Source organism: Ascaphus truei, chromosome 5 (genome assembly GCF_040206685.1).
Source record: "Ascaphus truei isolate aAscTru1 chromosome 5, aAscTru1.hap1, whole genome shotgun sequence".
Lineage (NCBI taxonomy): Eukaryota > Metazoa > Chordata > Amphibia > Anura > Ascaphidae > Ascaphus > Ascaphus truei.
Genome location: NC_134487.1, coordinates 286,334,409 through 286,346,662, shown reverse-complemented (window position 1 = coordinate 286,346,662; position 12,254 = coordinate 286,334,409). Strand labels below are relative to the sequence as shown.

Genomic DNA, 12,254 nt, shown 5'->3' with positions numbered 1-12,254 from the left:
ACCTCCCCACATTTCTCAACAAAAAGTTTTTTTTTGGAGACTTGGACGCTACATTATATTGGACACTTGACAATAATTTTGCTTTTTTTATATTGGACATTCAGGGAGCGTCCCAGTTATCCTCTGCCCATTATATTGGATATCGGCATTCATGTTATTTACATAGGTGTAGCGCTAATTGGCCTTTGCTGACCCTGTTCTAATATTGTTACCGTTACTAGAAAAAAAAAACAGAAAAAGGCGAGGACAAAAAGGTGAATTAAAACAATTTAATGGGATTGTGAGACAGCTGGGAAAACATCTGCTGACATATACAATGTGCATACGTCAGATTACTAGTTGATTAGTAACTTATTCCACTTCAGAGACCAACATGAAATATTAGAATACATAAAATAACAAGTACTAATGCAATCTCCAGTAAGGGCACCCCTCCATTTTAAATACCCCTGCAATGGTGAGCGCTCAGCGTTGCGTTACAATGCACTGCTGCCTTCGCCTGCACTGAAGGGGTTAACGTATACCCCTACTGTTAGTCATAATACAATTAAAATAACCATATATATTTTTTTTCTGTTAAAATCATCTTCCCGATTACAGCGCCATCGTTAGCTTCCAAGTCTAATTAAAACCCACTCTATTTTCCTACAACGAAAATGATTATTAACTCGTAGCACAGGCTGAAAACAAAATCTATCCTGTCTCCCTCCGTTTTATTCAGGCTAGTGATTGCTGGGAGCATTTTAAGGGGGATATGTAATAAGATGGTGCAATTCGCTTCAAAACATGGACCAAAAATGGGAAGTTGCGCCAGTGGCAGATGTAGGACGCGTGTTAATCATTTCTTACATTTGGCGCACACAAGGGCGGATTTATTAAACACAAAGAGAAAGGAAAACGCCACCACTTCTAATATTCTGATTATCTCCGAAAAAAGCCGCTATTTTTTTTTTCACTCAAAATATTTGAAAATGTAAAAAAAAAAAAAAAAAAAAAAGGAAACGAATAAAAGATGAGAATATTGGAAAATTCAGAAAAAATAGAAGATACAAATTCACTAATATTTGCATTTAAAAAATAAAAATAAACGCATTTCGACGTACTGTATTTACCCGTCTCGTTCACTGGGGTGCGGCTGAGAGAGGCTGAGAGCCTGTGAGAGTTATGTCGGTCTGTAATGCATGAAGTAATTTGATCACTTTTTTTTACCCACCGTTATAAGTTAAAAGGGATTTCAAAACGAAAAATGGCAGGGAGCACAGGGTCAGAACCGGCAGGGAGCACAGGGTCAGAACCGGCAGGGAGCACAGGGCCAGAACCGGCAGGGAGCACAGGGTCAGAACCGGCAGGGAGCACAGGGTCAGAACCGGCAGGGAGCACAGGGCCAGAACCGACAGGGTCAGAACCGGCAGGGAGCACAGGGCCAGAACCGGCAGGGAGCACAGGGCCAGAACCGGCAGGGAGCACAGGGCCAGAACCGGCAGGGAGCACAGGGCCAGAACCGGCAGGGAGCACAGGGTCAGAACCGGCAGGGAGCACAGGGCCAGAACCGGCAGAGAGCACAGGGTCAGAATCGGCAGGGAGCACAGGGCCAGAACCGGCAGGGAGCACAGGGTCAGAATCGGCAGGGAACACAGGGTCAGAACCCGCAGGGAGCACAGGGCCAGAACCCGCAGGGAGCACAGGGCCAGAACCCGCAGGGAGCACCGGGTCAGAACCCGCAGGGAGCACCGGGTCAGAACCCGCAGGGAGCACCGGGTCAGAACCCGCAGGGAGCACAGGGTAAGAACCCGCAGGGAGCACAGGGTCAGAACCCGCAGGGAGCACAGGGTCAGAACCCGCAGGGAGCACAGGGTCAGAACCAGCAGGGAGCACAGGGTCAGAACCCGCAGGGAGCACAGGGTAAGAACCCGCAGGGAGCACAGGGTAAGAACCCGCAGGGAGCACAGGGTAAGAATCCGCAGGGAGCACAGGGTAAGAACCCGCAGGGAGCACAGGGTAAGAACCCGCAGAGAGCACAGGGTAAGAACCCGCAGGGAGCACAGGGTAAGAACCCGCAGGGAGCACAGGGTAAGAACCCGCAGGGAGCATAGGGTAAGAACCCGCAGGGAGCACAGGGTAAGAACCCGCAGGCCTCCCGCACTGCTCAGGCTCGCAGTGTGATACCCTGTAACGCACTGTGCACTATGTATGTAAACATAAAGGCAGGAACAATGTCCTGAAGCAGGAGGTAAATTCACAGTTATAAAGCAGTGTATAAGAGAATACTCGCACACACTGATATTCCGAGATTCCGGTCACACCTTAACCCTTTCAGTGCTGGAGGGGTCTGCAAAGCCACAGTGTGTGTGTGATATATATATATATATATATATATATATATTAGAAATCGTCTTAACGTCTGTCAAATAAAGATTTTAAAGGATTGTGAAATATGCAAGATGATTTTGTGTGGTGTGCCTTAAATATGGCGGTCACATTTTCTTACCATTGCCTTCTCTTTCAGCCCATACATCTTTGGAATCGCAACAGCCGCTTTCATTCACTTGGATATGAACCCTTTATAAACACTGTGCTTTTTCTGTGTTACAGGCCTGAATGCTTTCGCTTTGCTGCAAATCCAACACATGTTGTTCATAGGGACCAGAGCTTTGTGCTGTGAGAGAATTGAAAACATCCCTCTCCTGCAAACGGCCCCCGGTATTCCCCCCCTCTGCCCCCCAAAGTTAGGGTATGTTACTACATAGAACACCCTGCTGGCAGCCTCAGACACTACACCCTTCCCTCAGCACATTCTCTACCCATACCCTAGTCCAGGGGGTGATCCACACCACTTCTCAAGACCCTCCAACAAGTCAGGTTTCCAGAATGGCCCTGCTACAGCACAGGTGTGCTGAAGCAGGGTACCCTGAATACCTGACCTGTTGGGGGGGATGCACCATTGACCTACTCAACATGCGATTATACAGTATTCAGCAGCACCGCGTACAGCCGGACAGTCTCTCCCTGCAATACGCCAATGCGTCCCAGTACACTGCCGGCCTCTGGCAGGGAAGGGGTTTTTAATCCACACTTCCTACCTCTCTCTGAGCTTCCCGCAACCTCTGTGCATAACAGACGGGAAGACCGATATGTTTTAGGATTTCCTACTCTGTAGATTTAGAAGCGCCTTTAATAACTACTGAAAGCGGGTGGTGTACCGAGCTCAGAAAGTGCTTTTTTTTGTTGTTGTCAAGGACATTGTGTTCATGTTATCACAGGACATGCCACCGATCTCACCGCCTTCAGCATCGTGTGTGTCAGCGAGTGATTAAGGGCCTATTTATAGGAGGGGATACAGGGGAACTATTAGTCATTGGTGGGGACTCATCTTATAAAGCGTATCCGCGCTCGATCACACACACGTCAAAGGGAGTTAAACTGCTTCACATATAGGAACCGAGATCATTGAGCTTTGTGGATTTGACGCAGAAGAAATTATTTTGTTCTGCACGGACACATCCCACCCTTTGAATGCCGTACTCAGACGCGATCCCACATCTAACCAGTTACTTGCATGTCTCCCAGGCACCAGCTGATGATTGAAGGCCAGGTCTTTTCACAGCAAAAAAAACAAACAAATTTCTGTATCTGCCATGCTGAAAAATGTGATTAGAGTATGTCCCCCCTTATACAGTAGTTCTCTGCATCTGCCTTGTAATAAATAGCCTGCCCATACCGACACACATTTCACTGACATTTCACAACAGTTTCATCAGCAGTTTCTTGAAGGCAGATTACACCTTTTAAACAATGTAGTGTGTGTGTGTGTGTGTGTGTGTGTGTATATACACACACACACACCACACACACACTTATTAAAATTTGTAAAAAGGTATCATTGATGATAATTAAATCCTACAGCACCAGCCGTACTTTCATTACATGCACTTACACTGCTATACCATTTGTACCGAAATATCCTATTGTATCAGTTTCCCACTACACTGCTTAGATTGTAAGCTCTTCGGGGCAGGCACTCCCTCTTCCATTGTTTCGGTTTATGTCAGTAGCACTCATCCGTGTATTGTCTTGTTCAGTCAACGTGCATCACATTTTGTACATGTGCAGTGCCACACAAGTTAAAAAAATAATATATATATATATATATCTCATAACTCATGAAAGATGGAAGGTCCCTGGGAAAGATCGAAGTAGAGAAAACTCTTTACATGTGGCTGGAAGAACAGGAAAATTCCACAGCAATGGAGTAATGCCATACTTATCCTCATCCATAATAAGGGAGGCAAAGAAGACCTCAAGAACTACAGACCAATCAGTCTACTTCCAATCAATTACAACGATACACAGTAAGCTGTAACAGACCCTGCTGAAGGTGCATGTTGGCACTGAAACGTTGGATGCAACCTTTGTAGTCATTAAATGACCTTTTTTGCCATCATTTGATTTTTTCCTATTTTTGGGTGTGCTTGACTCCCTTTTGCTCATGATTGTTACTCCTTGACCGGGCCACTTGTCTTAGCACCCATTTTGCAATTTTATTTGACCTTAGACCCCTTGCAGGGGCATCCCAAGTGGCTTGACCTTATTCCCCTCTTTTTTTTCTTCTTATAGTACATGTGCAGTGCCATACAAGTAAATATATCTTTCATAATTCATAAAAGATGGGAAGGTCCCTGGGAAAGATGGAAGTAGAGAACATTCTTTAAAAAAACTCTTTACATGTGGCTGGAAGAACAGGAAAATTCCACAACAATGGAGTAACGCCATACTTATCCTCATCCATAATAAAGGATACAAAGACCTCAAGAACTACAGCTCAGTCTACTTCCAATCACTTAGGACAATATGCACTAATCAGCTGTAACAGACCCTGGACGTCGCCCAGCCTAGGGAAGAAGCAGGATTTCACAGTGGGTACAACACTACAGACCACATCCAAGTCGTACAAGAAGTGATTTCTCAAAGTAATGAAAACAATCACCAACTTTAGGCTTCATAGATTATTAAAAAAAAAAAAAAAGCATTTCATTCTGTCTGTGTTTTAAATGCATTAAGAAATCAAAATGTTGAAGGTGCATACATTGATCTATAAGGAACATTTAAGAATTCCACATTAACCATTAGATAACAAGAAGATACAAGCAAGATAAGGATTCACAAGGGCGTGCGGCAGGGAGATACACGTCATCAAAGCTTTTCACTGCAACACTTGAAGAATTGTTGAAGACATTGAACTGGGTAGAAAAAGGAATACAAAAAAATCAACAGAGAATACTGGAGTTACCCACGATGTGCAGACACCATTTATTTGGCACAAGACCTCCAGCAACAAATCAGAGAACTCGCTGAAGGAAGGAAGGAAGGAAGGAAGTGGCCTCCATATGGATCTCAGCAAGACCAAAGTGATGTTTCACCAATGGGTCAACTCTTCAAAGATTGAAATAAGTGGATTGGAGCTAGAAGAAGTTGAAGACTATGTCTACGTCGGCCAGCAAGTACCAGTGGATGGAACCGTTACACATTAAAATCAATAGGAACATGAAGATGGGATGGAGCGTATTTGGAAGTAACAAGACACTATTTCAAGGGAATCTTCCACTGTGCCTTAACAGGAGAGAGCTCGGTCACTGCCCGGGCTCACGTATGAATGGGAAACCTGGACACCCAATGCGGATATAATTCAGAAGCTTTAGATGATCCAAATAAGTACGGAGAGATGCATGCTGGGTATTACCTCGAGACAGGAAAAATAATTCATGGGATCGGAAGCGAAGGAAAGTCTGTGATGTCACCGCAAGGATGAAGAAATTAAATGTGGCGGTGGGACGGACATAAATCGGAAGAACTGACCATCGTTGGACAAGGATGATACTCGACTGTCTTCCAAGGGAAATCAAAAGATTAAGACGAAAAGATGAGATGAAATCAGAAAATGTATTGGAGCAACACGGAAGAGAGAGGCTCGGAACCGCAGCTCCTGGAAGATCTAAACAAACCGAAACTTATCAGTAAAAGGGTCATTTTTCCTGTAACCGCAGACCTGCCTCTTCACCACCTGTTTTGACTCTGGGAAGTTCTGCCTTTGTGCTGTTCAATGCCCTGAATCATCCTTCGTTTGTCACAAATTCAAGCTCTTCTGATTCGAGTACGGGTAGCTTAGCCATGGCAGGTTCGGTGCATCGCTTCAAATTTAAATGTCCTAGTTAAAGACACAATCTTTGAAGTGGGTTCTTCATACCTTACACTGGCAATGCCGCCTAGCTGTGTTTTTCCCCCACGTAGGAAGACAGAGAGGGAATCCTGTGGAGCCGACAAAATATAAAGAACTGTGCACATAAAAATAATATTGTATGTGACGTGTCTGGCCACTGCTCGCATGTCACGGACACCCTGCTGCAGTCCGGAGGATCAATAATGGACCAAAGAGAAAATGGGCACTTCGGACTAGATAGAAGGAAGTTTTATTCAGCCATACAAGTTGGCTGCTGAAACTTACCGGTGATAAATGTTCCCCTGGGTCAACACAATGTTTGCCAAATCTGCTTGGTCCCACAGGCCAGTAGGAAGTCCCAACGTCATCAGCAGCAGCTTCTTATTGGGCGGCCATTTAAATTCCCGATCCTATATATTGAGTATCTAGGCACAATGAGTTTCTGTCCCATAGAGCTTACAATCTAATATATATATATATATATATATATATATATATATATTCCTACACACACACATTTTCAAAAGGGTGTAGTCTGCCATTAAAAACTTCAAGACTGTCTCAAGTACCCAAGTGGTTATAATATCAGGCCCGCATCCCACCCTCGTTATCCCCCATGTGATCTTATATTAGGAGGATTCCAAGGCCCTGCTCAAGAGAACAGGAATATCCAGGATAATATATCACTTGTACCCACAAAATCAGGAGCTATTTTGTAACAACTGTCTCTCTCCATCCCTCAGTTTAGTGTAATGTTAACCCCTGGTATACTTCTCATCTCTCGTGCATCCTCAATTTAAGCACCGAAGAAACAGCACAGGCTGCAACAGCATAACCTAAAGGAGCTTTGCCTTTAAAATAAATACAAATGATTGCCCCCTATGTGGGAAGCAGGGGGTCTGTGGATGTGAACCGAGCTCATTCCAGCTCTGGGGACCCCTGCAGCCCGAGATACTTAGATCTGAAGGTCGATGCCGGTATCTCACTCCTGTATAAAAGTCCAGCGGCATGCAGTCCAATATAAACCGCAAGGCGCGACGTTGGAACTTCGTATTGGTCCTCAGGACCTTTAAACAGACATGTGCTCAGCCAGAGCTGCTACCGTCAGCCCTTTCAGGTGTAAGCATCTCGGGAAGAAGGGGAACCCCAGAGCTGAAATGAACGCGGTTCAGCTCTGGAGACCACCCTGCTTCAAACCTATTAAACAAAGAAAGAAAACCCCCAAGAGTTAAATCCCCTTAGAAGTCCCCCATCTCACCCAAGTACTCCATACACAGACTTGGCGCACTGCAGGCAGGGACAGCGAGAGCACTGCAGGCAGGGACAGCGAGAGCACTGCAGGCAGGGACAGCGAGAGCACTGCAGGCAGGGACAGCGAGAGCACTGCAGGCAGGGACAGCGAGAGCACTGCACGCAGGGACAGCGAGAGCACTGCACGCAGGGACAACGAGAGCACTGCAGGCAGGGACAGCGAGAGCACTGCAGGCAGGGACAGCGAGAGCACTGCAGGCAGGGACAGCGAGAGCACTGCAGGCAGGGACAGCGAGAGCACTGCAGGCAGGGACAGCGAGAGCACTGCAGGCAGGGACAGCGAGAGCACTGCAGGCAGGGACAGCGAGAGCACTGCAGGCAGGGACAGCGAGAGCACTGCAGGCAGGGACAGCGAGAGCACTGCAGGCAGGGACAGCGAGAGCACTGCAGGCAGGGACAGCGAGAGCACTGCAGGCAGGGACAGCGAGAGCACTGCAGGCAGGGACAGCGAGAGCACTGCACGCAGGGACAGCGAGAGCACTGCAGGCAGGGACAGCGAGAGCACTGCAGGCAGGGACAGCGAGAGCACTGCAGGCAGGGACAGCGAGAGCACTGCACGCAGGGACAGCGAGAGCACTGCAGGCAGGGACAGCGAGAGCACTGCAGGCAGGGACAGCGAGAGCACTGCACGCAGGGACAGCGAGAGCACTGCAGGCAGGGACAGCGAGAGCACTGCAGGCAGGGACAGCGAGAGCACTGCAGGCAGGGACAGCGAGAGCACTGCAGGCAGGGACAGCGAAAGCACTGCAGGCAGGGACAGCGAGAGCACTGCATGCAGGGACAGCGAGAGCACTGCAGGCAGGGACAGCGAGAGCACTGCACGCAGGGACAGCGAAATGTAATCTCCACTATACCATGCAAACACTTTATAATAAATCTATAACCTCACCTCTGCAAACACAGGGCAGGAGAATCAGTGTAACTGCCCCTCACTCCTGCAAAACCTTCATACTATACAGACAGGTACAACAGCAGCACTGCAAGCTGACCCTTAACCTCCCACCCCTCTGGCTGAGAAGGGTATCTGAATCCTGAGACTGCCAGCAAGGATGCCCTCTGTGCCAGGGCTGTGCGATGTGGAGTCGATAAGGATCCACTGGCAAGTTTCATAAACCCCTAGTCACCCATTAAAGCAGCAGTGCCACTTAGTTGTGTATGTTTGTGTGCGTATTTATACACATATGCACATACAGAAGTATACTCTTTCCACAAATTACAGTACTTTTATTCCCCATTAACCACTCCAGCACTGAAGGGGTTAATACTGCTCACATCACATCTCTTGAAACTCCCCTACTATGGTTCTCTCTGTACTGGAAACTGCAGCGAGGAATAACTCAGAGTGAGGGATGCTGCTGCCTCCTCCCCTCACCTGCCCAAAGCACCACTGAAACAAAGGTCGAGTTAGGGCGTTACATGGGTGAGTGCTTTTACAACTCCAGTATACCTTGCTAGTGTGGCACTGCTGCTTTAAACCCATAAGTGGCAGTAGGAGCTGCCACGCATTGTTTAGGACCCCTCTGTCACCGGAGAGGGTCACCCTCCTGAGCATCTTTTCGAGAGCGGGTCAGTCCGGGGCTTACGGAAGAGAGTAAGGTGATCCATGTGGCTAAAACAGCAGTGGGGTCAGTTTGCAATCAGATACAACCTACTGCAGGAGTGTCCAACTCCAGTCCTCACCAGCTTCCAACAGGTCATGTTTTTAGGATATCCCTGCTCCAGCACAGGTGGCTCAGTCTCTCCCCATCCCTCAGTTTACAGTGTAATGTTAACCCCTGCTATACTTCTCATCTCGTGCATATCCTCAATGTAAGCACTAGAGAAACAGCACAGGCGACATCATAACCTAAATTGCCCCCCCCCCCCTCCCCTAGGTGGGAAGTAAGGGGGTCTGCAGATGGGGACCATGCTCATTTCAGCTCTGGAGACCCGTGCTCCCCGAGACAGAAGACCGAGCCACCTCCACTGAAGCAGGGAAATTCTGAAACCCTAACCCGTTGGAAGCTCTTGAGGATTGGCGTTGGCTACCCCTGTACGTATCTACCATGGGACAATACCAGAGACAAAAAGGGGCCAAACATCGTCAGTAGTTTGTAAGGCACTACGAGCGAAGGGTGACAAAAACGGAAAGTTACACTTACACACACACATTCCAGGACGGTCACAGTTACATGCCAACATCTTACATCACATTTGTCTTAGTGTTATTGTCTTTGTGGGGAACAATCCTATCCTATTGTGCAACCCAATGATAATGGAGAAAATATAGATCTATTGGTATCTGAAAGAACAGGGGAGAAGCTTATAAAACAGGGAACACCTGGCTGTGCTACACTGTAGCACAGGGGGAGAAGGGTCAACTCCCAAAGGAGTTAAAGTGACGTGGAGACAGGTTAGAGTTTCCATGTCCATTCCAGTCCATTCAACATTTGCGTGCATGTCCGTCCTGTTCTTTCTTGTACGCACAGAGCTGTCCGTAGTCCTTTTGTTTCCGAAAGGCTTCCTCTCCGGCTCTGGTTTCATTGTCTGTCCTCAACGTTGACCAGTGTTTCTGAGTTTGCTCAGAAGGGACACCATCCATTGCCCGTTCCTGCTTCCTCACACCCCTTTACGACATCCCAAAATCCCTCTTCGCCTCAAACCTGCTTGGTTTTGGTCTTAAACCCCTTAAGAGAACTCGTACGCAGAGAGAGAGTTGTGAATCCTTCTAGACCCTTGTAAAATTATTATTTAAAAATGACAATCCTCTAAAAACGCAAAATAATTACAACTAGCGTTGCAAAGGGGAAAATGTCCGGTAACCTAAAGAGGGGTGTGGGTGAGATTATTAGAGATGTGCGGCCAGAGTGCTCCCCTTCCAAACAAATATATGGAAAGGGAGTGGGGGGGCTTCCTTTGGTGCACAGCTCTGACATCCTGTGACTGAGCAGGACACCCACTCCCTCTGCAAAAATAAAACCAAAATAAGATAAGATTTCCTAGAGTTACAGTATGGTCAAGACCTAACCCTATAAAACTCTGCATAAGCTCTTTGCTATGTCGGGAAAGCCTGTTGCTTCTTCAAAAATTCAGCGATTAATAAATACAGTCTCGTTACCCAGTTGAGTAACTCCAGCGATGGTCAGCTTTATATAACCTTCTCCCCCCCCCCCCCCCCAAACAGAGCAACAAGTCACAAAAGTCCCATGGAGAGAGGAACCGGTGTCAGAAGACACTCTCAGTTGACACCTAGAGGAACTCTGTCACCAATCCCTCAGAGACCGAGGTCGCCTGCTTCTTATGCTTCACGGGCTGGGCGATTGAAGGGCGCTCTTAACTCTTACAGAATACCAGTTACCCGACTCCCGTCAATCTGTACAAAAGGTTCCACGTTTAATGGAGAGACTCACAGATGTAAGGTCTCCTTCATTCAAAATGGCGCCTTTAGGGCTAAAAGGGATGAGGATAGATACCCCAATATCCTCCTCCTTCCTATTGGTATTTGACCTCTTCCATTGCTCTGTATCCAACCCACAGCCCCCACCACTCCCCTTCAGCTCTGTGCCCTCCCCCCAACTGCCAGGGCTTAGATATAAGGGTACTGGTTGACCTTAGATGGGCTCAGCGGATATCCAGTGTAGACGGCGGAGGTGGGAGAAGCTGGGATGTAAGTCTGGTGGGCAAACTGAGCCTGGTACTGGCTGTGGTGGAGGCTGGGGGAAGAAATAAGCCGGGGGGCCATGCCGACGGGCAAAATGCTGGCAGGGTATGCAGCGTGCCGCGCAGATCCTTGTGATGCCACCAGGTGAGCGATGGTGCCGGTAGAACCCAGGGCAGCGGGAGCCGTGTAGGTGTACAGGTGAGGCTGGCTGGGCAGGTGAGCCGTGGCCGCGAGGTGTGGGTGAACCGCTCCGTGGCTGGGGCTGCTGTGCGGAAAGGAGTAGGCGGCCTGAGCGAGGGTGGGTGTAATATAAGCCTGCTGTCTCCTGTGACTGCCTGTGCCGATATGCTGAGACACCTGAAAGGAGAAGGCCTAGATACATTATTATTACTGAAGGTTCCAGTTACACTGCTCAGGCGGGACCTCTGTCTGCCATATGAGCATTGTCTCACTCAAAGGATCAAAATCCTGGCAACAGACACAGGAAAAAGCCAGGAGACGCAGGGAGAAGAGACAGGGGAAGGAAACAGTTTAAGGCAAATAGAGAAGGGGGGGGGAGGAAATAGAGAAGAGGGGGGAATAGAGAAGGGGGGGGAGGAAATAGAGAAGGGGGAAGAGAGAGGGAAAAGATAAAGTGTGATAAAAAAGAGAGGGGAAAAAATAGAATAGCAGCTCAACCACTGTGATAGGAGAGTGCCCAGGGGTACCGGCAGTTACACCAACCCCTGTGATAGGAGAGTGCCCAGGGGTACCGGCAGTTACACCAACCCCTGTGATAGGAGAGTGCCCAGGGGTACCGGCAGTTACACCAACCCCTGTGATAGGAGAGTGCCCAGGGGTACCGGGCAGTTACACTGTTGATTTGCAAACCTCTCTGGAAATGGCACCTACCTGTCACATAGGACAAGAGTGGCCAACTGCAGTACTCAAAGGCCACCAACCGGTCAGGTTTTAAGGATACCCCTGCTTCAGCCCAGGTGGCTCAATCAGTGGCTTAGTCAAAGGCTGCACCACCTATGCTGAAGCTGGGATATCCTTAAAACCTGACCTGTTGGTAGCCCTTGAGGACTGGAGATGGTCACCCCTAAA

At 48.1% G+C, this 12,254-nt stretch overlaps 1 protein-coding gene across 3 annotated transcripts in view; it reads right to left on the bottom strand.

Moving 5' to 3' along the window:
* Positions 1-255: 255 nt before the first annotated feature.
* LOC142496093 (homeodomain-interacting protein kinase 2-like) overlaps positions 256-12,254 on the bottom strand; it is a 57,326-nt gene continuing 45,327 nt past the window's right edge. For 2 of the 3 annotated variants that reach the window (XM_075602487.1, XM_075602488.1), the window contains exon 15: positions 256-11,537. In XM_075602487.1, coding sequence (XP_075458602.1) covers positions 11,091-11,537 — 447 coding nt within the window. In that variant the 3' untranslated portion in view covers positions 256-11,090. The remainder of the gene's footprint in view (positions 11,538-12,254) is intronic. The other variant, XM_075602489.1, reaches the window with a different exon arrangement.